This window comes from Pseudopipra pipra, chromosome 1, assembly GCF_036250125.1.
Source record: "Pseudopipra pipra isolate bDixPip1 chromosome 1, bDixPip1.hap1, whole genome shotgun sequence".
NCBI lineage: Eukaryota > Metazoa > Chordata > Aves > Passeriformes > Pipridae > Pseudopipra > Pseudopipra pipra.
The window spans coordinates 39038502-39065787 of NC_087549.1; the positions used below are offsets into that span (position 1 = coordinate 39038502).

The 27286-nt window shown below is 41.6% G+C and overlaps 1 protein-coding gene across 5 annotated transcripts; it reads left to right on the forward strand.

Moving 5' to 3' along the window:
- The first annotated feature begins 9816 nt into the window (after nucleotides 1-9816).
- On the forward strand, nucleotides 9817-14488 carry PENK (proenkephalin). 5 transcript variants are annotated; one of them, XM_064652647.1, is made up of 3 exons: nucleotides 9817-10005; nucleotides 10491-10632; nucleotides 13507-14488. In XM_064652647.1, exons 2-3 carry the CDS (start codon nucleotides 10495-10497, stop codon nucleotides 14170-14172), a joined length of 804 nt encoding a protein of 267 aa, XP_064508717.1. In that variant the 5' UTR covers nucleotides 9817-10005; nucleotides 10491-10494; the 3' UTR covers nucleotides 14173-14488. The 5 variants fall into 5 exon arrangements, with proteins under 5 accessions (XP_064508717.1, XP_064508707.1, XP_064508733.1 ...); XM_064652637.1 differs by having other exon boundaries at nucleotides 9818-10009; XM_064652663.1 differs by lacking the exon at nucleotides 9817-10005 and adding an exon at nucleotides 10050-10147.
- The last annotated feature ends 12798 nt before the right edge of the window (nucleotides 14489-27286 follow it).

Genomic DNA, 27286 nt, shown 5'->3' on the forward strand with positions numbered 1-27286 from the left:
AATTTGTAACTCAGGTAACTGCACAATAGATATTAATCACAACTCAAACAAAGTGAAGAGTTTCTTCTCACAAGATCAAGGAGGAAGCACATGATTAAAACCAAACCTCCATTTTAAACCAGCTTTCAGGAGCTGAATACCATACAGCCACATATAAATTAGCCATAAACCACTGCAAAAATTAAGTGAAGAATTTTACAGAATCATGTTAATTCTGTCATTGCAAAATATACTTGAAAATACCAGATTCAGTTTGATTATAATTTTCTTTCAGAGGAAAAAGTTTGCAAGAAAGTTTTCATCCTGTAAAAATATATGCAGTACTCATTTCTGTGTGTGCATTGTGGACATTACTGGATCCTGCACATTCATAGCAGTAATTTGTGAGGGTGCTCCAAGTTATAGTTTAATTAAACTGTTAATGGAAAACATTATTGAGAGGTAAAGTCACCATCTTTCTCTAACTTCATATCCCTCCATGCTATTTACATTTCACTTAGTATTTTATTGCCATATTTGATAAAATAAAACTAATTAATCCATATCTGATAAATTAAAAATGTACTTTAAAGTACAGTTAAAATCATCCTTTAAAGAATGAAAATTTATATTTCTCTTCATTATTCTCAACCCATTTTGTAAAGTATTTGGAATGTCTCACATTACAGTTCCCTTTATTGAGTGGATATGCAATAATACAATTACTGTACTGTAGTACCAAATATTCTCATAAATCATACCTAAGCCATAGATGTCAAATAAATTAACACTGAATTGCCCTGCCTCTTATTTTAATTTTTCTGCTTATTAGCTTACAGACCATGATAATCTAGAAAGGGTTTCCCAGTCATTAGTTTCCCATGCGCATTCTGTTGCCTAACTTTTTGATGGAAAACTTTGGGAGTGTAAAATAGAAAGTACACGCTCCTGCGAATGCTATCAGAGAAGGCAGGTAGCTTGTGGGAGAAAGGAAAGTGTGATTTGAACTCAAAACACTGAGATCCAGAAGCAACTGCAGTTCATCACAGTTAAAGAGTCAAACTAGACTCAAAGCACACCCATTTCAAACATTGGTTATTTCCACACAGAGCACATTTTTATTAAAACCAATTGGTAATTATTTTCTTGGACTCAAGTGTATGTTCAGACTATGCAAAAAAGAAAGCAATTACTTCTCCCTTCCAAAGCACCTTTCAACAGCCCATGAAAAGGATAACAGAAACATGGATATCAGACTAAAACCCATGATGGATGGAAGATTTTTCACCATAATATAACTGGCAAGATTGAAAAACATGATGTGCCTTACACTTTCTCCTATCTCTGTTTTCTGTTGCTGCAGCTATGTTCTTCATAAGAACTAATCAGAGGAGATGGCCAGGGCACATCACACCACACTCCCTGGAGACAGGGAGCTCCACCTTGGACACAGAGGTCCTGGAGGCCATTAAACATCCGGAAAACCAAACCAGCCTGCAGACAAGATAAAGCAGAAATCACTGCAACTGTACCTGTCTAGAAGATCTCCACAGGCACTACATTTTGAAAAACTTGGAAATTACATTAACGAAGCCTTTTGTCTGATATTTTTCCTCATGAGCTCTAACTTTGAGCTTTACATTTATTGTTACACTTTACTGATTCATAATTATGGTTTCCTGATTTATGGTTAGTTTACTTCACAAATCCTTTCACTAGGCTTACATGCATGCAAGTCATGTTGGGCATCCCATCTGCAACTCTCTTCTGTCTTCATGGTCTTCTTCTGGTCTTAACAAAAGAACCAGAAACTCAACTGCTGAGTGCTGTCAGAGGTTCCATCGTTCTTCTAACAAAAACAGAAATGTATCATGGAAAAAAACTTGACATCTCAGATATAGTTAGAAGGTAACTGGTCTGCATATTCTGTCAGTGACAAAATCTGTTCCCCCTCATACACACATACACGCTCGAGAGCCCTCCACCTGCAGATAATCCTGCATGTTTCTGTGCTGCCTAAACAGGGGGAAAATCAATGGACTAAGATTCAACAGCAGTCAGCTCTTACATATGGGATTTACTATATACATCCCATCTCCAAAGGGAAGCAAAGCAGCTGTGTGACAACACGCAGCTCCATCCTCGAGTGCTGAAATCAGGATCCTAAAACACAGATTAGTGACAGTGGTCAGCATTGCCTAGAAGCTCCTTGACCTCTTTGAAAACTTCCTACCTTCTCCTATTGATTTGCAGTGGTATTTTTCATCAGTTGGCCAGCAACGCAGATGCCAACTATTTTTGCCATAATTGCTATCATTTTAAGTACACTCATTAATAGTCTCCCAAATAACAAGCTCACTGATTTTCAAAATTAAACTGACATTACGAGAACAGCAGGAAAACACCAACAAAGCAAACTACTCCAAATTCTGGCATCACACTATAGGCACACACATTATATCCACTTTTAGCATGAAGTATACAGCAAACCAACCCTGAATATTTTGGAAATTTCAGCCTTGCTTAATCAATAAAAAAACCAAGATGATTAGAAAAATGCGTCATTTTACTTATTGGCTCAAGAAAATAGCAGAGCACGCTAGAGACCTTCATAGCACAGAAACTTTGCTGCTGCATTTTTGGAGAGTAGTCCTCATTTTAGTACATGCTTTATTTCTAGCCATCTTGTCACATGATAAAACTCCACCTCATCTTGAAAATATGAGTGAGGTGAAAAGGCTTTCAGAACCAGGATGCTCTCAGGACCAGGGGGAGTGTCTGCCTCAGCCACTGATCAGCACTGCTACCTGCAGAGAAGTGGGGAATGCACAACAGGCAGCAACAAAAGAGAGGAAGAAAATCAGCTTGAGGAATCTTCCATGACATCAACTATCTTAATTCCATAAAAACTTCACAACTGTGACCTTTCCCATTCTACTTCATCCTGGACTCCAATATTTTTCTCTGAATTGCTGCTTATGGTACTCTCTGTCTTTACTCAAGGTGCTGATGCACTTGAACACACTGAAATATAACTTCTTACTGCTTAAAATATATTAGTATTCTAGTATTGTGAAAGTTGTGTTATTTTATATTCTATGTGGGGGTTTTTCTGAAATCTTAGCACACATCAGTCTCTTTACCTCAGATGTGTCTGAACACATCAGTTGATTAAATCCTAGGGTACCACTGTAGACAAGGGAGAGTTCCAAGAAAGTTCAAATCACTAAGCTAAAAGTCTGAAATACATAATTTCTTTAGTCCTGTCTTAGAGGTAAAAATACTATACCTCATGCTTTGAATTAACTCAGTCAGAGGCTATGAAATGGCCTCAATTGCTTTCTCTAGCAAAATGCTGTCAAAGCCACTCAGCATCAGATCGTAACTCATAGCAGTTACATTACATTAGAGGAAAATGGTGAATTCAGTATTTCGAGGTGGCACAGAAAGCTTTTGCCAGGATAGACAGTGCTGGTTAGCTGTGTGACAATGTTATTCCGACCACTTTTATATTAAAATAAATCCTTGCATTATACCTCCGCTTTAGGAGTGGTTGCTATCCTGATTTTACAAGCTTTCAAACTGACAAAGGAAAATCTAGGTATTGTGATAACAAGGCCATATAACAACCAAAATGCAAGATGCACCTTTGCAAATTGGGAAAGGAGTCAACCACAAGGCAATGTCCTCTAGTACATCTATGTCATATGAAAATAATCAAAACATGGTATCACATCTGTTGTTTTCCTTTCCTGTGCACTGTCACTGTATCTACATTTTCACTCAAGGTGGTAACTCTTCTGCTTCCAAAATCATTCAGGAACTTCTCAGCTTCTCCATAAATTCAACCTTCATACTAAACCTGGACCACAGCCACATTCAGAGCTTCAATCTTCATGAAATATTTTCACCAGTTCTCTACAGCAAAAGCAATAAGGGCTCAGCTGGCTGAGGTCGCTTTTTAGTTTTTGAAGTGTTCAATTATGCAGCAGGAGAAATGAAATTACTTTCAACTACAAAGCAAGCAGCTTTGAAGAAAAGGAATGTAAACTGAGAAGGGAAAGGTCAGAGTTCAGTTTTCAGGTTTTCTAATAGAAATACAAAGTCCAAAGAGGGAGAAACAAGGGCCAGTGGAACACATCAAATACATGTAAAAGGAAGGAATGATATTATAGTGTTTCTTATTTCATTATCAAATGCTCTTAGGATTTTTTTAATGTCAGTCTCTTCTTCCCTGTCCTAGCTGGATGACTTGATTAAACCTTTCCTTCCATATGGAAAACACCTTCTGGAACATAACTGAGGTCTCAATTCACATAAAGCAACTAAAAATCATTGACATTGAAAGAAAAATTATGGACCTTTGAAATGGTGCTTTTAAGAACCCTGCGTTTTATGCACCTTTCCCACTCTATTTTTTGTGTGAACATCATCTGTTTAGTATTTTCAATCCCATAGGGATTACAACTGTGGCTGTAGCTAATCTAGAGGGAACTCTACAATAAATGAGCATAAAGTTGTTCTGGAGCTGAGGAATTTATCCCACCGTTAGTCCAAGTGGTGTAAGAGCACAAAAGGCTCCATGCTGCTTGTACTGCCACAACAGGCTAAAAGGCAGACAGATTCCCAGCGTGGATGAGGGAATTTCCAGCAGAGGTATAACAAAATGAAGTACAACCCTCACTGCTATCCAAATCACCCCTGGGGGATCCTTCCAGCAGGAGAGGTAGAGCACACACAGCTCTTTGCTGCTCCCTTCACGGCCCGGAGACGGCATGAGAGGGGTCATGCTCAGGCCACGGTGTGAGTGGAAAGGACAAAGCTCAGTGCTCAGCTGAAAAACACTCCCTGTTGCACTGCTGGAAATCACAAGAACAACCATTTAAAGATACATTTCTGAAGCACCCAACGCACGGGAGTTTCAAGTCACCTCTACCTGCCCTGCTGCACCAAGCTGTGCCCCACAAGGATGAATCCAGCCAGTTGTTCCCCTTCCTGCATGTAATGCGTCAGGCTCTCCTTACAGCTCCAGTCTGCAAAAACAACTTGGTTTGGATACTGTGCTAAAATGTGAACACAGCACACCCCAGCTGGGCAATAAAATACTAGCAATGAAAATGTGAGGCTGGAACTGGGGAAGAAGCTCCAAAATTCTGCTGCTTTAATGTGAACAATGTGAAAAGAATTGAAACGTGTGCTCCAGATACATTATTTAGACTCTCTTTGTTTGTTTTTCTTAATATGACTGAAGTGATCAAAATCTCTCATTTACGATTTTTAGCTAATCTTTCCACATATGCATCAGACACTGCAATACTTCTCATAGATGGAGTCTAATACTTCCTTTGTAATTCATGGATGAGTTTTCTTAATTAAAAAAATGAGGATAAATCACTCTACTCATGTGGAGTAGTTATTGTCTTAAATAATAATCACTGCGTCTGGATTCCATCACAATTTATTCTGCTACTGAGCACCCTGTCTTCTTATTATTTTATTGGAAATACCCCTCTCATGGCCTCTGTGAAAATGAGCAATTTAATGCTTTTATAACAAATACAGATTTTTTTTTTTACAGTTTGTTATATTCATTCTGCAGCACATTCTACTTACTGCAGCTCATCCTGATCTCAGAAATCTGTGTGCACATATTCGTGTGTCTCTGAGAAACAAAGCAGCATGTAATAAAGTGAGTCTCCATGCATCTCCACAGAATGATATAAAACTCTTTGTTTCATTCCTACCTTGTCTGATACAATCACAGGTAAACAAATGTTGCATGCTCATACTGAATGCACATCACACTCTTTATTTCACTCAGAGAAAGTAGCATGAAACCTTCCCTCCCATTAGAAAGCTGCATGGCATCAACAAGGGACAGTAGCTGTCAGTGCTCTTTCAGTAAAAATATCATTTTATCACCACTAGATCAGATCATGGTTTTGCCTTCTAAAAAAAGGTGATTTGTTCAAAGGCAAAAATATTATTAATAAGAACAAGCTTTATCTGAGATGGAAAGTTTAGCATTCCAGTTTAATAACTCATGTCTCTTAATGCCTTTGATTATGTTTGGTATAGGAGAGTTGACCTACAACGCCTTTCTCAGCTCTGATACCAGTTATATATGTTCACACTAAAAATTAAGCCCATTTAGGCTGAGCTAAATGGAACCTGACTGTCTGATCTTAAGAAATGCTGTGACCTTTTATACTGAGCTGAAGAAAATAATCAACATGCAGCTTCACATTCCCTATTCCGCAATTCTATCAAAAAGGCTCTGTGTTGTGAGGAGGATTGCTTGGGGTGCTAACAGCATGTTTATTTCATATTTGTGTAAATCCATCTTCACTTAATGATTCTGTAGCAGCTTGGTTAGCATGATGAGTATAGTTTGGAAAGGAAAGCTGGTCCTGCAGAAACTATACTGATGTGAATTACAACAGAGATTTAGTTTCTAGTTTGGCTGCTCATTTTTGGCAACACTTTGCAAAGTCATTCAAGTTGTTTTCTCGATCAGTAAAATGAAGATGATTTCATCTTGGTTCATCTCTTTCTACCTTAGCCTGGGAGTTAGACAATCCATAGGACAATGGGACCCTTGGGGCTGCAAGCACTGCTGTCATACAAATAGATTTCTTTTGGTTGGTATATTTTGATGACAGATAAAAAGCTGATGGTGTCTGCAGGAATTCTGTTTTACACAAATGCAAAAGTTTTTATCAACGCTGGGACATTTTTATTATAAAGTTAGTAGCAAGCAATAAGCCATTGTCTTTACTGCTGTGAAAATGTTCCCTTTCTTTTTTGCCTCCCTGTTTCTTTGTTTCTCAGTTCACCATTGCTGAGGAAATATTAGCTTCCACGCCTACAGTGAGTAATTTTCCTTATGTACTTTCTGTTTTGTAGTATTTTGGCAAAATTTTCTAAATTCTCTCCTGTTTTCATCCTCTCTCTGCAAAGAATACTTTCCCTGTACAAAAATGAGCTCAGTCTAGGAATTACGGAGCTTTCATCTGCTGACACTGGGAAAAGCGAGCTCTTCAAGAAAGACTTCCTTCATTACTCCTTTCTTGTATCACATTCTCTGTGAATATTAGCATCTTTCAGGAGGAAGGAAAGGACTCTGTGCAGCAGGCACTGTGTGAAAGGAGTGAAAAGAGAGTCCAGTCGGGATCTTTTCCTCACTCTCTACCCTGCCAGGCCCTGGGGACCCTTACACAACCTCCATAAGGATGTAGGATGAGGACCAGTGACAGAGAGGAATCAGCTAAAGATGCAAATGACATATGGACATGGAGAAGCAGCTGAACCAAAGAGTCAGGGATAACTGTAGTATTTGCGACAGCCACAGCTAGATTTCTTCTGCCCAGTGCTGGCTGTCCACAAATACCTCTCCTCTCTCTCTTACTTGCTGCAAGAGAGTAGCTGTGCATTTCACACTTGATCTCTTCCCATCATTTCCTCTTCCCTGTTTGCCACTAGCAGCTGTAAGACTTACCCACTGAAAAACAACCCTCTCCATTACTCTGCTTCTACAGAGAATTTACATGCCTTTTATTTGATCCTTTTATATCCTTTACTCTTACTTCATCCATCATCTTTTCCTGTTTTACTCTGTATTTTACCTACAGGGATTATCTACACCTCTGTACACGGTGAGATTCTAACACTGGCTGGTTTTCATCATGAGCAGATTAAGCACAATAAGTGACATTAAACAGAGTACTGAAGGACTCGGCAGGCTGAGGAGCTGAGTGAGCAGGCTGAGCACGGACACTCATGTGCAGAATGATGAAAGCAACAGCCATTCAGCCCAGAGACATGGGATGTATGCTGCTGGAGGAAAATCAGGACACTGCTGGGCTATCTGTCTCATCAGGCCATGCTGACTATTAGAGTGCAAGCCAATAAAATGATGGCAGAACTGAAAATCAGTAAGTGACCCACAGGACTAATTTGATGGTGTCCATCAAAAAAAGCTCTGTTTGTAGTGAGCAACTTTACAGCAAAAGAGACACCAAATGTGTCACCTCTAGAGTTAGTCAGTGCTTCCCTAACCAACTTAAGAACAAACCTGAGAGCAACCCTGCTGAGTCAGTGGCATAGGAATTTGCTAATTGTTCCAAATGCAGATCCCTCCCATGCTAACAGAAATATATCCACTGGGATGATTTTTTAAATGTCTACCTCTTCTCTTGGGGGTTCACTCACAAAGTCGGCTGATATTATTGCATAAACAGAGACCCCAAAGCTCTTCTCACATACAGTGATTATAGGCAAGAGTGATGTCTTTGGCTAAAATGGACATATTTCTGAAAATTCAGGCATGCATTTGAGCATCCTTAACCTGAGTCTGACAGCTGGTGTAAAGACTGGTGGCAAAAAGCACAATTTCCATACAATAATAGTACTGAATTTTCTGTTAGTTCTGAAGGATAAAGAACTGGCTGTATCTCAGTGAGTGTGTGACATCAATGTACTGCAGCATTAGGAAAGGCGAATAAGATCCGAGGAGGTACAAATTGAGGTGTCTTCTTCCTCCAGGGAACATAATTACACATTACTGTCCTAATGAAATTTCAACTGACATATTGTATTCTGTTCCCATCACTCATGCCCAGAAATTATGAACTCCAAGTATAGCAAATGGAGAGCAGAACATTCACATGAAAATGGCCTGTCTTGGGACAGATTGCTGAAGTGCACAGCTTGTTCACTTCAGCAAAATGAGAACTAGGGAGAATATAAACACATCAGAAAGGGGGAAAATAGTCTTTAAAGTGAAGGTCAATCCTGAAACAAGATCAAGTAAACATAGACCAGCTAGAAAAAAATTGGGGCTGGAAATAAAAGGTGGAGTCTGACAGTCAAAGAAAAACAGCTTAGCATGGCTGGGGCAGAGCCCTCTACAAAACAGAGGCATCAGGAATCAGTGTTATCTCTCTACACCAGTTCCCCAAGATGTCAAATGGAGCAGATCAGTGAGCAGCCCTAGCTGCTGGGCTTGAGAACTTTGCAGAAGTAACTTGGGGGTTTGCCTCTATCTGCTTCTTTCTTATTTGTGTTTTCCTGGCCACTAAAATTGTGAAAACAATGCAAATCCACCCATACTTGTGAAATCCAAAGTTTCAAATCAAATCTCTTGCCTTCTTGCTCTCTCTAGTAAAATCTGCTTCTCCCAAACACTGTTTTACACCTGAGGCCCAGGGAGGGAGCCCGAAAGGGATGTAGCACGGACCTTCAGCACCAGTGGCTTTAGGGTTTGGCAGGGTGGCAGAGGGGAAAGAAAGAAAGAAATAAGAAAGGAGAGAAAAACAACAACAAAACCAAAACAAACAAACAAAAGGCCAATCCCGCTCCACGGCGCTTTGCAAGGCTCTGCCGGGAACCTGCGTCCGCCGCCTCGGAGAGGGGGGTTACCATGAGCCCCGGGGTGCCTTTCCCCGTCCCTCACTCCCACCCCCCGCATGACTCACCCGATGTCTCATTCCCCGCCCGCCCCCAGTGAAAACTTCCCCCGATAACTTTCCCGGTGCTGGTCCCCCGCTTCCCCCCGACGGGAGGGCCACACACACACACACACACACACACACACACACACACACACACACACACACACACACACACACACACACACACACACACACACACACACACAGAGACCCCTCGAGCCCCGCTGGAGTCACTGCTGGAGGGGCGGCAGTGCCGGGGGGGATGTCGTAGTCGCTGCGTCAGCGGGAGCCCGACGGCGATTGGGGGAGGCCGCTCTCTGCCCGCGGTCACGAATTATAAAGTGCCGCCGCCTCCGCCCGTACCTGCTCTGCTCCGCTCCGCTCCGCTCGACAGCGGCGCGCCCGGCCCCGGCAGCGGGCGCTCGGCTCGGCGCCCCCCGGCTGTGCCTGCCTCCCCCGGGGTTCCTCCAGAGGCTGCTCGGCCTCGCTACAAATAATAGCGGCTCCGACGCGGACGCTTCAGCAAGGCTCAGCTTCTTCCTCCAGCAACTCCCGGGAGCCCCGAGGGAAGCCTGTGTGTGAGCGAACTGCTCGGCTCGCGGTGGGGGCCGAGGGAGGGCCGGGCGGCTCTGCCAGGGCTGGTGCCCGTCGTCGGGGCGTCCCTGGTGGGAAACCTTTCCCAGGAGGGGCTGGGGTCCCGTCCGTGCCGCTCCGCGGTGCGTCTCTTCTCCCCCTGTGACGCCGGCTTTGCGGGTAGGAAGGGACAAAATGTTTGGGGACGAACACTTTTACCGGACGGGAGCTTCTGGGCGCTTCATCTTTCCGGTCCTCTCCTGCTCCGAACGCAGGTCCGTTGCCTTGCAGTTGTCAAGCGTCTGCTTTCCTTAAGCTCCCGCTTACCTCGCAAGCGCAACCACCCCGGCTCCACAAAGCGTGTGAGTTACCGGAGTTGGTTTGAACTCTTTCGTGCCGCCTTCTTCTACTCCGAGGCTGCGGGAGGCAGTGCCGGGGGTGGGGGCGGGGGGGAGGCGGCTGCCGGCTTATCTCTCCTTCTTGCAGCCCCATGGCGTTGCTCCTGAGACTCGGCTGCTCGCTGCTGGCCCTCAGCACCTGCCTGCTTCCGAGGGCGAGGGCCGACTGCGGCCGCGACTGCGCCGCCTGCGCCTACCGCCTGGGACCGCGCTCTGGCATCCACCCCTTGGTAAGCGGGAGCGGGGCCGCCCGGCTGCTGCAGCGCCCCGGCCACCCCTCGGCAGGGACTGGTCCCCGCTTCGCCCTTAACTTTGCGAGGGAGGAAAAGGGGAGGGGGGACAAAGCAGAGAGATAAAAATAAATAGTGAGGGAAGTGGCCTGGGTCGCTTGGAAGACCTTTTTCTGAAGGGGGGAGGGAGACAGGAACGAGCTTCGGGGCGCTGGGGAGAGGCCGAGGCGGGGGCGGGAGGGCGCCGACACAGACACAGCGCGCCCCGAGGAGACCCTCCCCGGCCCGCCCGTCCCTCCCGCTGCCCGACAGCGAGCAGCGGCTTTCGGGGATGGGAACGAAAGACGCCAGGCGCCGAGCAGCCCCACGGGGAGCAAGGAAAAAGCCGAGTGAAAACGTTAGGAGGAAAGAGAATCCGAATGGAGGGCATTTCTGCAGGAGAGGGAGAGGGGAAGCCATGAGGGACGGGAGTGGGGGTCCCGATCCTCCGACCCTCGGATGAGGGCTCCACGATGAGATGAGAGCTCTCCCGGCAGGATGGCCGTCCAGCTGAAAAGCAGCGGACCTGCCTAAAATCTCAGAAGAAAAAAAAACGAAACAAAACAAAACAAAAAAAAAGTGCGGTTAAAGCCTAATTTGAGTAGCAGTAACTCCCGCTGATCCTCTTCTCTGCAAGGTGCTGCACAGCCTTAGGAACATGCCTGTGAAAGATCCCTTTGATAGTGGCTTCTAAGACAAATCTTGCTAACTCCAGAATGCAAGGGGAGTTTATTTTTATGGTGTTAAAATTATTTCAAAGTATAGTCACAGAGGCAACTCAACTTGTAATTTAAGGATTGGGGTCAGTGAAATTCTGGGGTCCTTCACCCTCCCTGAAGAAGGTGGGCACTCTGGCTACGGAGTACTTTGCCAGTGGCATCTGCGGTTCTGATCTCAAATACATGCACATTGAGGCATCGCACTCTTGGCACATCTAAATGATCAGAAAAGTTTTGTTCCTGTCATGTCACTGGTTATTTGGGAGCATGCAAAAGGAAGGATTCTAGTCTAAACAGAACTGGGAACCACTGAGTACTTCAGTTTACTCGAAATCCTCAAGAACTTAACTGCAGCAGGTTCATAAGGGCAATATTCTTTGAGTGGCTGGCAAAATAGTTCCTATGCTTTTTTTTGCTTACATTAGACTTCAATCAAATTTTACCTTTAATGTCAACTGGAGGGGGAAGTGGTAGTTAGCCCTTTGGGAGGGAAGGATATGTGCTTTCTGGAGAATATGTTCTGGATGTCTGTAATGAAAGTCTCTCTTGCACACCTTCAGTAATCATTCAAGAAAGAATCAAAGTGCCATTCAGTAACAACAATTATTAGCTAAATGGGTAAAGAATCAATGTAGCATATCTTGTATTTGTTAAACATGTATGAACAATTTTTAGAAACTAATGTTTCTAGATGCTAGCACGTAGTAACGTGATAAGCAGTTTTATCACATTGTATCTGTTTAAGATACAAGGTTTTTTCACTCTGTGCCTGGTCATTCATACCTGTGAGATAGAGTGTGTTCATCTGGTAACAGGAGGTTATTAAAACTAATTGAGAAGGTGAAAGACCTATTCTTGCTTTGATTTAGAGCAATTCCAAAATCAGACTGAAGCTGAGATTTTATTTTCTTTACAGCATGACTATAATATATAGCAATAAGCATGTAATGCCAGTTAAATTATTGTGTTGCAAAATACATCCCTTTGATTTTCTTGGGATCATACAAAAAAATCATATTTAAGTGAGACTCAAGAGACAGGTAAGGCCAGAGATGGACAATGAGCTATTAGAAAGAACTGTGCTGGGGTTTAATTCCACATTTTAAAGCATGTTGAGATCCTTAGAAAACATCATCTATAGCTGGAATAAGTGTTTCTCTTATTGAAAATATTAATGATTTTTTTTCTTTACTTGTTGTGGTATGAAAACCATGGACAAGAGCAAAAAACCACTAGTTTCACCTTTTTTTGCAACTGAAGAATATTACTCCACAAGAAGTAAATTCCCCTGACACAATATACAATATGTATGTCATTATCTTCACAGGACAGGTTATGAGATATGCATGCAGGTACTGAAAAAATTTTTTATATTGTAGTCTGAACATTTTTCACTACAGTCAGAAACAACACAGCTTAGGATTTTTTCCTTCTTTTCGATGGTCACTACTTTCCAACTAGCAAAACAAGAGCTTTGATCCTGCCCAAAAGAGCCTGTATTTCTACATTTCTATTAGTACATGTTTGAAAGGTCTGTTCCATGAGAAGAAACTAATGACAACACACAGAAATACAACCTTTAAAGCTATGCAGTGTATTGAAGATACTGAACAGTACAGTATAGCTGGCTTCTTTGCAATGACCATGCTGTGCAACTTCTTTTCTAAAATTTCTGAATGTTATTTTTAATTATGAAGATTGAATACACTTCTAACTTGCGTTATAAAGCAAATCACAATTGGTTTGTAGCTTCCCAATAGTAAATTTAAAAGAAAAATTCATAACTCACATGAGTGTAAGGGAAATACAGGAACTATACATATGGCTTCCTTTGAAACAGAAACTTAGGGACAGCCTTGACATACAGGACCCACAATCCACCTTATCTAGTATTCTATCTCTCAGAGTAGAGATTACCACATCCTTCAGGGAGGGATATGAAGAACTTCAGAACAGACAGGTACCAAATCAGCTGTTCACAAAGAACAGTCCTTCCAAGCCACTCACAAAGAGAGGCTCGCTCATGGCTTTTATGATCAAGTAAACCTAAGATAAGGTGGCAGTGAGGTGATTCTTACTATCAGATCATTCTCAGTAAACTGCATCAATTTTTCAGGCATGTACACTAGAATGTGAAGGAAAACTGCCTTCTGCCAAAGCCTGGGAGACCTGCAAGGAGCTCCTGCAGCTGGCAAAACTGGATCTTTCTGAGGATGGCAACATTGCTCCAGGAGACAAGAAAGAGCTGGATGAAAACCATTTGCTTGCGAAGAAATACGGAGGCTTCATGAAAAGATATGGGGGGTTCATGAAGAAAATGGATGAGCTCTATCGGGCAGAACCAGAGGATGAAGCTAACGGAGGAGAAATCCTGGCTAAGAGGTATGGAGGGTTTATGAAGAAAGACTCAGATGATGATGCCCTTGCTAACTCCTCTGATCTGCTGAAGGAGCTTCTAGGAACAGAGGATAACCCTGAAGCAGCACATTATCGAGACATAAATGAAAACGACGGGGATGTCAGCAAAAGGTATGGAGGCTTCATGAGAAGCATTAAGCGCAGCCCTGAATTGGAAGACGAAGCCAAAGAGCTGCAAAAGAGATATGGCGGTTTCATGAGAAGAGTGGGCAGGCCAGAATGGTGGCTGGATTACCAGAAACGATATGGTGGGTTTCTTAAGCGCTTCGCCGACTCCATTCTCCCTTCAGAAGAAGATAGGGAAACTTATTCCAAAGAAGTCCCGGAGATGGAAAAGAGATATGGTGGATTTATGAGATTTTAATACCTTTCCCTTCATCCCTTTTGTCCTAAATGAGAAAGACTGCCTTATTGGTCATAACTTATTGTAACGTGTTGCTTGTACTGTACAGTTTTTTACTGTCCTAGGTTAATGATGCAACCTGCAATTTGTTGTTTCAGGTTCTGTGTTCTTTCAAGACAAATAACTAATTTCTGGATTAGTCAAGTTCCAGTCTGTATTGTAGTTTCCATGCTAGAACTATTTTGAATACTGTATTCATTTTCTTTAAAGAGGAAGTACACCTACAGTAGAGCTGCTTAACTGTATATACAATAAATTCTTCATCCTAACTGCAAAAGTTATGAAATGTTATTTATTCTTCTCTCAGTCATTTAATCAAATATCATCTCAGTTTTTCTTTAAGCAATCAGAGCAATGCCAACCTTTTTTCTGTAACTACAGAGTTTTTACTGCACACACAACAGCTGAAACACATTTTTGTCTTTAGTTTTCTTAATTTCTTAAGATGCTAGAAAAATAAACAACTCTAAAGCAAATATAACTGTATTTGCTCTAGCTGCTTATATTTTAATCAGTTAATAGAATAAATATTTAAAGCCTAAATTTATAGTTCATAGCATTCAGCCAGTTCACATGAAAAAAAAAGCAAATCACAAGCATGTTTGACTTTAAGCACTAAAAACATTTCTCCAGTGCCCAACACAATGACGTGTTTGATTAGTTACACCTTTTTTATACATCCAATATAGGATTGTACACTTGGCCTTAAAGTAATAAACACTAATTTAAAAGTGGTAAGATGGTTTGTGCGAAATAAACATGACCCAAAACTGCATAAAAAACCCTTCAGAATCCTAATTTTGCAGGGCACCTGATGAATGGTTTGCCATGGCACAGCTTTGTGTTTGATTCGTCAGCTGCTATAAGTCACTTTGACACTACTGAAATATAAGAAACTGCTGGTCAGTGTTTTCCGTTTCAAGCAAAGGCAGTATAGGTAAATCTGAGAACAAACAGAAAAACCCAACACTAATACTGTAGGTCCTTTGGCATTTACACAGATGGCACTTATATCAAAGGCCAGATCTCATCTGGTGTACACTTCGTTCCAGAATTCTGATTGTCCCCTCTAGAACCTAGTTTGTGAGCACTTTTCCCTCACCTACTACTAGTAGTTACTGGTTACTTCTCACCTAAATTAACATCACGAAAATTGCCTTGACCACTGGCACTGCCTAAAACCATCTATGACTTTGCATTCAGTATCTGTATTTCAGTTTACACAGTAGTACCTATTTACATAAAGGGCAAATTAATAGTCTGACTCCTTTAATTTCAGGTCAGCAGGATCATCTAGGTACTCAAGACTTTTAAAAATTAAAATGTCTTTCAATATGCACTTAAAAGGTTCATCACATACAATTAGTTGTGATGATTTTAGGCCCAGCCCTTAGAGAGTAATATAGATGGGCTGAAGTGGCCAAAACCCCAGTGAAGACTTGGTAAGCTGTAAGGCATTCTTTTTCCTGCAATAAAAAAGAGGGCACCTTCTACAGGTGCCTGTAGAAGATCCATGGTGTTTTCAGGAATCAGTTGTGTTCCCTATCACCTTCCTATAGAGTTCTTCAGGATGCCACAGGAAAAGTCTTCTTCCCATTCTATTCTTCATTGCACCTGCCTGTAGTGGCTGGAGAACATCAGTCAGGCTTCTGAAACACATCACCTGAGTGATTTCATCCACAAGAACCTTGGGCTGTGCACACTGAGCCTGCCCTGGAGCACAAACCCATGCATGGGATGTAGGCATCACCAACACATTTGCTTCAAACATACAATATAGAACTAAAATTACATCCTCAATCTTTCACTTCCAAATTTGTTCACTTCTTTTCCCTAAAAACTTGCTTACCTCTAATTTAGCCAAAGAGATGCCCTCGCCAGCATTCAAACTAAACCAAGCGTTTGTGTACGTGATGGTGCAAAGGGTTAGCCAGTTATTGTTACTCATCCTTCACAGTTAACAAAATCTTGATAATCTAACAAGGAATAAAACTTTCAAAATTCTAGAGACCTAGTATGTGTATTGAAGAATGAAGTGTTTTGATCTATTAAAACCTTTGAATTTATTTCAACTTGACACCTTTGACACCATCTTCCATGGCATACTCTTAGAGAAGCTGGCAGCCCATGGCTTGGACAGGTGCACTCCTTGCTGGATTAAGAACTGACTGGATAGCTGGGCCCAGAGAGTGGTGGTGAATGGTGCTGCATCCAGTTGGTGTCCACTCACAAGTACTGTCCGCCAGTCCTGATTAATATCTTTATTGATGAGGGCATTGAGTCTACTGTTAGCTAATTCATGGACAACACCATGTTGAGTGGGAGTGTTGATCTGCTGGAAGGCAGGAAAGCTCTGGAGGGATGTGGACAGACTGGATAGAAGGGACGAGACCAACAGTATGAGGGTCAACAAGGCCAAGTGCCAAGTCCTGCACTTTGGCCACAATAACCCCATGCAGCGCTACAGGCTGGGGGAAGAGTGGCTGGAAGGCTACCCAGCAGAAAAAGGACCTGGAGGTACTGGTTGACAGCGGCTGAACATGAGCCAGCAGTGTGCCCAGGTGGCCAAGAAAGCCAATGGCACCATGGCTTGACTCAGAAATAGCATGTCCAGCAGGACTGGGGAAGTGATTATCCCCCTGTACTCAGCACTGGTGAGGCCACACCTCAAGTGCTGTGTCCAGTTCTGGGCCCCTCAATTCAGGAAGGACGTTGAGATACTTGAGCAAGTCTGGAGAAGGGCAACAAAGCTGGTGAAGAGACTGGAGCACAAGTCTTGTGATAAGCGGCTGAGGGAGCTGGGTTTTTTTGGCCTGGAGAGGAGGAGGCTCAGGGGGACCTTTTTGCTCTCTAGAACTACCTGAAAGGAGTTTGTAACCAGGTGGGGGTTGGCCTCTTCCCCTAGGCAACTAATGACAGGACGAGAGGACAAAGTGTTAAGCTGCACCAGGGGAAGTTTAGGTTGGACATTAGGAAGAATTTCTTCACAGACAGGGTGATTAGACATTGGAATGGACTGCCCAGGATGGTGGTGGAGTCACCATCTCTGGAGGTGTTTAAGGAAAGACTGGACATGGCACTTAGTGTCATGGTCTAGCTGACGTGGTGGTGTCCAGTCGTAGGCTGAACTGAATCTTAGAGGTCTTCTCCAACCTAATTGATTCTGTGATTCTGCGACTTTATATAGCAAAAAGGAAAGTACTTGTTACAAACATCTAACTGGGATATATGCATGCAACCCAAAACAGGAGTAAGGGCAACCAAAGTGGAGGAGTTATGTCTGTTCCAAGGTTGAACAGGCAGGTGGCAAAGGGGGATGTGACTTTGGTTCTCTGAATAAAATAGTAAAGCTGAATAGTCCTCATTCCTTCCATTATAATTGAAAATATCTCCAGTCAGACGCTTTCTTGTAATTTAAAAGATGTGAAATTAGAATAAGATCTAATTTCTTCTGTTGATGTGGAATTTCTTATTTTATGACTTTCAGTTATGCCATCATTCAGGCACTCTTTAACACTAAAGTGTTCTCACATTTTCAGTAATTAACAATTCAGATTAAATCAACTAAATATGTGCCAGTGAATCAACCAAGATTTTCTGAATCACTAATCAAAACTAAGGTTGAAGATAAGGTCTGCTGGGCTGGGAGATGAAAAAGGGCATCTCCCCTCTTGGTCTTAGTTCTGAAAGGCTACCCTAATTTTCCTCTTACTATACATTCCTAGAACTATCACTTTATCAGATGATTATTGAAATAGCTGTATTGCTTTGTATAAATAAGAGCAGAAAGGAGGAAAGCCTGGTGTCTAGAAAGAAAACTAATTGCAAGAGTATTCTGAAGGAAGAAATGTCATCCCGAGACCAAAAAAAGATTCTACATTTCCTTTCCCTGGCTTTTCTCATTGTTCCAGAATATGATCAAATATAGCATCATTGGTCTGAATACTGAGTATGTATTAAAAAAAATTAATATGAACAATAAATGCTGGAAGGGTTTTGACAGGTCAAAGAGATTAGTGCCTCTGCATTAGGAACGAAAGAAAGAAAAAGATAGTCTAATGGAGGTTAGACAAGGATGAGTTGGACTTTTTAATAGGAACTAATTACAGGAGGGAATAAAAAAAAATAAAAAAGGAGTTCCTGCACTAAATGAAGTTCACATACAAGAGCAGATCATGAGGGAGAGAGAAGCTGATGAATGCAATGATTTCTGAATACCAAACTGCTTGCAGCTGAAGCTCTGCCTGGAAACCTAACCTTAAATCTTGAGATAATGAGGAAAGGTCATAAATCCATTCCCACATTTCAGATTAACTTGGCATATTCTATGAGCTAAAATATGCAGAGTATAACTTCGATTTTCCTGTTTGTTTTTTTTCTGGTAAATTAATACATAGTATGATATCTAATAAATATAAATAGCTACAAAATTATTATTACAATCATTATTTTGAAATTATTTTAAATAATTGCAATAATTTACTTTATAATTGTTTATAACTATATCATAAATATAAGTAATTATAACATCTAATGTTGTTAGCTATTTCAGATAATGTTTCCCAAGATAGAACCTTTAGAAGAACAGAAACATGTTCTAATTTAATATACTGAAATAAGTATTATTATAGTGTGCTCAACACAGACTCTAAATATGCACTGATTCATTTTAATTCTGGAGGGAACTTAATTAGCAAGAACCTAAATTTTCAGTGTGTGGTATATAAGGGCCTCTCTGTCATTAAAGGTAGTTTTGGAGGCCTATAAGGCAAAAAATGACAAATTCGTAGCAGAGCTCTGTAATTTATGTTTATATCTCAGTGCCTCAGAAAGTTTTCCTTACAGCTTTCTTCTTCAAGCACTACAGAGCTCAGCTGGCCAGAAACAGCAAAATTCCTTTTTATACCAACAGGAGCATCCTAGAATTTGCAACTTAAAAGGCAAATGAGCATTAAAGTCATCTGACCCTAGGTTGCTCTGAGAACGAAGAAATTCCTGGTACAGGTTAGCTGGCCCTGAAACCTGTGACACCCCAAGGAGCATACTGTATTTTTGGTCTTTTAAAGCACTGAAGTGGGATCTAAAATGTTACACAGAGAACAGAATAACCACGTCCCTACCAGAGGCTTAAAACTTTCATGCTTCTCTTCAGTTCCCAACAAGATGAGTGATGCAAGCATCACCAATGAGATCCCTCTACCTGACTAAACTTTGCAGTCTGGTCTCTTTCTCCAGTAGCAGACACTTTGACAGTGTACACACTTCATCTCTTCCACGCCCTTTGCAGTCCTGCCACCTCTCATAGAAATCCCTTTGTCAGCCTCAACTCACAGCTTTGGGTATAATTTCACCACCCACCACACTGAGGTTTGCTTTCCAACTCAAACCATAAAAGAGATTTATGCATTTAATTGGAAAATGACAGAGACTTCCAGTTCCAAGTCCTAACTGTGAAGATTAGGTGGCTACTTTTAGACTTTTTGCTTTTAACACTTTGATCATAATCCCTTGCTCCCCATAGTATTAAAAATAGTTCTATGTGTCAGAATGCACTGGTTACATCAAACCTGTATCATAACTGTATTTCATACCATCATAACTATATGGCAGTCATAGACCACTCTGTCATCCACCTGATAAGGATAGAGAGCTATCATGAACATACCTGTGAGCAAGGAACAGGGCAGCAAAGTCAGCTGTAAATCACTAATCTAAGCATTCAATTACTAATCTCATCAGCCTCATTTAAAGCATTTAAATTGACAGTTGCATATCCAATTAACTGTTGCTATATAAAATGAAAATGCTTAGAGGTATTTGACAGACAAATCTTTACTGGTCCAGCAGGGATTTAGACTGAATTTGTTTAATTAGATTGTGACTACCTAAATTGAGCATTTACTGTAATCCTTGCTGAAACCATGGAATGAAATCTTTCAAAGTTGAGTAGTCATCACAAAAACACATCTAAAAGATGTACTTTTACACTCTGCTAAAAGCTTTGTTAAAAGCACTGTGCTGCACTGCACTCCTTCCTCAAGGAGAAGGTTGGCATATCCTTATACACAGATTATGAATGCTAAACCTCTTCATAGCTATCCAAGTCCGTAGGGGCATACAAGACTTTTGTCTCTTGCAATTCTGGCATTACTCTTTCTCAACACAGTCTTCTCCAGCCCATGTGACCGCTTGCAAAAGATCCTACCAATCCTGTACTTTCCTACTAAGTTTAAATGTATGTACTGACTTGCACTCCAAGTGCACTGAGATCTGTGTGCATACATCTGATACGAGTTCATCTCGATTCCAATCCATATAAAATTACAGGACTCTGAGTTATGAAAACTGCTCCTATGGGAATCTGCATCTTAATTCTTGGACTTAATGCCCTGGAAAATATTCTAAAACACTTATTCAGGTAACGCTTTTTTTTCCCTTCTCATGAGAGGAGACAAAGGCAGCAGCAGCACAAATAATAGGTGATTTTCTTTCATAAAAGCAGTTGAGGCAGACAAGCCACATAAGCCTCTCTTGGAACATATACACTGACATTTTTCAATCACGACCTGCAGTATAAAAGGGTTTTACAGTAGGACTTTCACATTTTTCTACATTTCCATCTTCATCTCCTCAACAACTAGCTGACAAGGGCAGGAAATAGGGCTGAAATTTCAACTGCATCACATTTCTCCATCTAGAAAATATTATGCAGAAAAATACCATTTTTATTTTATTTTTTTGTTAATACAGCATAGCTGTCAAGCTATGACAGCGAATGAAACAGTTAATGTGACAAAGTCATTCTTTGCCCATCAGACAGAAAAAAAAAAAAGCTGTCGGCTTCCATCTGAGCAGAAGCAGTGGAAACTAGTTAAAGCAAAGAACTTCTATGGAAGTCTGTGCATGCTTAAACTTTGCTTAAGTGCTTAAACTTTGTGGATCAGCAGACTCAAGATAGGAGAGGTGCTTTACTCCCGAGTATCCATCATACTGAGTTTCTGTGCAGTAACTGAGACAAAAATTCTGAAACGAGGTTCTCAGACTAGACTAAGAGGATCAGAAGTAATAGCTTCTCCCTTTGAATTCTTGAGATCCCTTGGACTCAAGGAGTTTAACCATAACTGCATAAATGAATCTGTTCACAACATCATGACCATTCAGAACATGTGGTGCCTGCAAAAGCCTTTTAAATTTCCTAACTTCACTGTCCCAGCACCAGTCCTTGCAGACCCTTGAAAGGCTAAGGTCACTGGTGAAGTCTGACCAAAAACATGGCAGCATGACGACAAATCTGCTCTACCTTCTTTGTGTAAATGTGAATACCATTGTCATTCAGTTACTCTTAATGAAAAGAGTAATTAAATCACTAACTGACCTTAATATGAGACAAAATAAATAGGCATAATGTTAGGTAAAGGTAAATTCTTAGAGGAGATCCTTTTCTGAATAATATCGCTCACTACTGAAGACACCTTCCCCTCCAATTCTTGCACAGCTTTGAGGTCTTCTGTGGTTTGCTGGCACTGCTGGTATACTCCAGCTGTTCTGGAGTCCTGATGGCAGTTCTTCCTGGCATAGTTATTCTCTGTTTGGTGATTTTCAGACTATTTGATTATTCGGTGGAAGCACTGAGTCACACCTTGAGAAAGCTCCGGCTACTATAAAACAGCAGGTTGTCAGCCTACGTGCCCTGACTTCCATCACCATATCCCCTTTCCCTTCTGCTCTGTACTGTTGCATTTCAGAGTCCCTAATCCAACCCAGTCTGTGATCTCAGAAAGTGTTCTCAGAAAAGAGATCCTTCCTGAGCAGGAATACCATCTTTTCTTCCACTTACTATTAGGCTCCCCACCACTGCTATTACAGCCCCATCGCTATTAGGCTCTTCAGCAGCACAGTGACACAGCTTAGTCAGGCTAAAAAAGATTGGGTAATCCATTTCTGTAGTCCTCAGCAATACCACCACTTAAATAAGTGCTCATTTTTTCAATATACAAGAAAAAATGTAAATTATTTATGAGTGCATTCAAGTGCCATTATGCCCACCTGCAAATAAAGAACCCCTCCTAGTAAATTAGCCCAATTGCTTGTCATTCAGGCTGAAAAGGGTTAAAGAGATAAAAGAAAATATACTTCCTGAGTCATAAATAATTTCAGCCTTTCAATTAATTGGGAGGCAGGGAATACCATTTGACAGGAAGAACTGGTCAGACTACATACGAAAAGACTTTGTATGTCTGACTAACTTACAGAAGACATCATTCTCCTTCCTGGCTTCTTTTGGGGAATATGATATTTCAACCTGGGAAGCAAAGCCAGTTTTCTACATGCAAGAGAAAACTTTATAGTTTTGTCCTCTACTCATTTGCCTAAAATTGTCTCCAAGGTATCATTTTTTTTCTTCATCAAGAGCACAGTCAGCAGCAGCTTTTCCCAAATGACACCCATTTCCAGGGATGTGAGGTTCTGCAGCTTAAATTCTTAAGTGTCTTTAGGCACAAAAATGACAGGCTCCATGTTTTGTGCCCTCTTCCTAGGGAATGGTACCATCAGCTGTGTGTTTTAATTGGAATGAAGCAGCAGACAAGCATTGGTGCCCCTACACCAGGCATGACTGTACTCTCACAGATACCACACCTGGATACTGCCAGGTAACAAGGGATACAAAGGTGGTGCTGGTGAGGCACATACTCCAAGCGCCTTCTCAGTCACGGGGTAGAGTTGCCCTTTGACTGACATTGTAATTGGCAGAACACTAAGCACCTGCAGGGTTAGATGTGGATGCAGATAAGAAACACCTTTGAAGATAGATGTGGCATGCACAGGCCTGCAGAGGGATCCCTAGTCATCTGCACAGCTATAGGGATCTGAGCTGAAATGTCTCTGCAGGATGTCTCTATAGAATGGCTTAAGTTCAATAGCTAAGGATTTTCTTTACAGTACTAGAATTCTTTCTCAAATGCCTGTGAGAAGTACAAACCCTCCTGTAGCCAAAATGGCCTATAGTTATTTCCAGGATTATGCCCCAGCAGTATTACAACAGCTATCTGATACAGCAACTCCTAATTTTCAGTTCAGTGGAGATTAAATTACTTTGGCTGACTGTGTGATGAAGTATATTGAACCAATTAGAAGGGAAAAAAAAAAAAAACCACAACAGGAAAAGAGGTCCTTCCTGCTCCCTGCTATTCCTTGGAAAGCAAGAAACTCATGCTTTGATTCAGGACACAAGATCCAAGTTTTGTGAGCTGAAACTCTTTTTCTTCATCGTTTATAATGCGTACAAGCACTTCCCTTGTATCACTGATGAACTTCATCTTGAGGTAGGATGACAGGTTCACTGCAGAGTGCATTGCCTTTTGGGTGCTCTGTTGTAGTTCTGAGTTTTGGCCAAAGCTTTTAGAAAGAATATGCACAGATCCAAGGGATACATTAAGTTTGCACTGAGGATTTTATTTCCTTCTGGTGAATTAATAAAAATACTACTTTGATTTCATTTAACATAAGTCATAGCTGTCTGGTGAGATTTCAGGCTGATGCCTTTGACTTCTACAGGTCAGAAGCGTGTTTTGACACATTTAGGAAACAATAGGAGCTTTTCCTGACCTTCTGACAGTTAAAACTATTAAGTCTAGAGGGTTAAGGCTGTTGCATATGCTGTGTAATAAGGGATTCCCACTTTTAATCTTGTGTACTATATTGGATTACTCTTAAAATTAAATCACATGACTAAATTCACTATCACAGACAGGCTATATGCTTCTTGTTTGGGTCCTTATAAACCTGGACATCTTATTTTAATAATATCAATTCACTAACTTGAACAGATCTAGTGACCTGCAGAGAGCTGCTTTTCCTCACCAGTCCTTATCAGTGCTAAACAGTTCACTTTTTGAGGAATTAGGTATACTTGTGTAGTTTTTTATGTTTTATTTCTCCAAATATATAAATGCAAATTGCCTCATGTTCTGCACAACTACATTAATTGTCAGAACTGATACGATATCAAACCATTTTGAATGACAAATAAAATTCTTCCACAAATTCAACAGAGATCTAAAGAACTGTTAGAGTCTGCAGAAATTAGTTTTGTCAGAAAATGTTAAAATATCACTTAATTTGTCTGTATTTATCAAAGCATTTTTTGTCATATCTGTTTGCAGCATGTGAATGGCTTATATTAAGTTTTAAAATACAAACAAAAGCCATTCAGTTGCCCAATAAAAAAATTATTCATCAAGCATTTCATAAAGTAATCTCATTCTACTAAGTCCATATTTTTCTTTCTGATGGTAGTTTTACATGCTGACAGTACACAACCTCTGTGTGCTCCAAAGCTCCCCTCTCTTCTCCCACGAGGGTGCAGTACCCACCGGCAAGGCTCTCCCTCTCCTTTCTCCTGCCGCGGACGTGCCTGGGGGCCAGCCATGGATGCACGGCAGCTTCCGGGTCATCATCACTTTGTGTAAGAAGAAAGGAATTAAATCAGAGTGTTCAAACTATCGTGGTATTACTCTGCTCTCCATTGCTGGCAAAATCCTGGCAAGAATACTCTTGAACAGACTAATACCCACTATAGCAGAAGGAATTCTACCTGAAAGCCAATGTGATTTCAGAGCCAACAGGAGTACCACAGCCATGGTATTTGTCCTCAGACAACTGCAAGAGAAGTGTAGGGAACAGAACAAAGGTCTCTATGTAACCTTTGTTGACCTCACCAAGGCTTTTGATACTGTGAGCAGAAAAGGTCTATGGCAGATTTTGGAATGCTTAGGTTGTCCCCTCAAGTTCCTTAAAATGATCATCTCGCTCCATGAGGATCAGCACAGCCAAGACAGATATGACAATGCACTTTCCGAGCCCTTTCTAATAACTAATGGCATGAAACAAAGCTGCATTCTTGCACCAACCCTATTGACAATCTTTTTCAGCATGATGCTCCAAAGGGCCACAGCAGACCTCGAGGATCAGGACGGTGTCTACATTCGATATCGTACTGATGGAAGCCTATTCAATCTAAGGCGTCTGAAGGCCCACACTAAGACCTTAAACCATCTTGTCCGGGAGCTGCTTTATGCTGATGACGCCGCCCTTGTTGCCCACACAGAAACAGCTCTGCAGCATTTAACATCCTGCTTTGCAGATGCTGCTGAGCTCTTTGGGCTGGAAGTCAGCTTAAAGAAGACAGAAGTTCTCTATCAACCTGCACCTCAGGAAGTCTTCCATCATCCCCACATCACCATTGGCCAATCAGAGCTCAAATCAGTCCAGCAGTTTAATTACCTAGGTAGCCTCATCTCCTCGGAGGGTAAGATTGACAGAGAGATAGACAACAGGTTAGCTAAGGCATATAGTGCTTTTGGAAAGCTTCATAAGAGTTTGGCGTAATAAACACTTGAAGAAAAGTACAAAGATCAGTGTTTACAGAGCCATAATGCTGTCTACTCTCTTATATGGCTCCGAATCATGGGTCATCTACCGCCACCACCTGCAACTCTTAGAACGCTTCCATCAATGCTGTCTGTACAATCCTAAACATCCACTGGTCAGATTATGTGACCAATACATCTGTTCTAGAACAAGCAGCAGTCACAAGTATTGAGGCCATGTTGCTGTGAACAGAGCTGCGTTGGGCAGGGCACGTCTCAAGGATGAAGGACCACCGCCTCCCTAAGATCTTGCTTTATGGTGAACTTGCCACTGGCTGCCGCATGAGAGGAGCCCCGAAGAGAAGATACAAGGACTCCCTGAAACAACATCTCAGCCTTGGCCATATTGATCAACATAACTGGTCTACTCTGGCCTCCAATCGGGAGGTCTGGAGACACACTATCTTTAACACTGCTGATACTTTTGAGAAAGCATGCAGGATCACCCTTGAGGAGAAAAGACAACACAGAAAGAATCGTGCCTTGCAGAATATACCACCTAAGGAGTCTTTCTGCTGTGCCTTTTGCAACCGGACATGCCTATCTCGTATTGGCCTTTTTAGCCACCAACGCACTTGCAACAAACATGGGTAGAGTCCTTCCCAAATCTTCATTCGCGAAGCCCAGCCATGATGATGATGATGATGAGTACACAAATGTCTTATTAATATATTGATAAATACTTAATAACTATTTATAAAAAGCTGTGGGATATAGTAATTACTAGTAATTAATAACATATATTTAAATCACCTATTGCAGCTCAGCAGTGAAGATGCTTTTCAATATCATTTACCTCAGCACCTTGCAAGTAAGCATCTTCACATTCTCAGCAACCAAAAGATATTGGTCAAGGTATAATCCACCAGAAATATTCAAAAGGTCCAGATGGCTTGAGAATAGGAGGTAATTATCTAACTCTAATCTTTACTACCAATCAAAAGGCCAATAAAATTAGTTATACTTACAATTGTCAAGGTGACAGAGTATTTCCATAAGTATATGCTTGTTGTGATACATGGAATTATCAAAACTGCTACAGGCCTTGCATAGTAAATGTAAGTGTGCCAGAGGATTTACACCGTGAGAAAACCTCAGCCAAATCCCTCTCTACATGGATAGATTTTAGCATGTGTTTAACCGATTCTTATGCACAGAAATAAAGGATAGTGATTTGTTGTGATAGACTTGATAGGCTTAATTTGATATGCCTCTGTGCTGGTTCTGCCTGAGGTAGAGTTAATTTTCATCACAGTGAAGTACGGAGCTCTGTTTTGGATTTGTGCTGAACACAGTGATTACATATAGAGATGTTTTTATTGGTTTTGTTATTGCTGAGTAGTGCTTACACAGAGCCAAGGCCTTTTCTGCTTTTCATACTGCCATGCTGGTGAGGAGGCTGGGGGTGCATGAGGGGTTGGGAAGAGGCACAGCTGGGACAGCTGCTCCCAGCTGACCAAAGGGATATTCCAGACCATATGACATCATGCTCAGTATAGAAAGTGGGGGGGGGGGGGGGGGGGGGAGGAAGAAGGAGGTATGTTTGGAATGATGGTGTTTGTCTTCCCAAGTATCTGTTATGTGTGATGGGGCCCTGCTCTCCTGGAAATGGCTGAACACCTGCCTGCCCATGGGAAGCAATGAAT

What these genes read in the sequence shown, in the direction of transcription:
- PENK (XM_064652647.1), top strand. Translation starts at nt 10,495, where the DNA reads ATGGCGTTGCTCCTGAGACTCGGCTGCTCGCTGCTGGCCCTCAGCACC. An exon ending in GCTCTGGCATCCACCCCTTG is followed by an intron (nt 10,633 to 13,506) that starts GTAAGCGGGAGC and finishes TCAATTTTTCAG; the next exon opens with GCATGTACACTAGAATGTGA.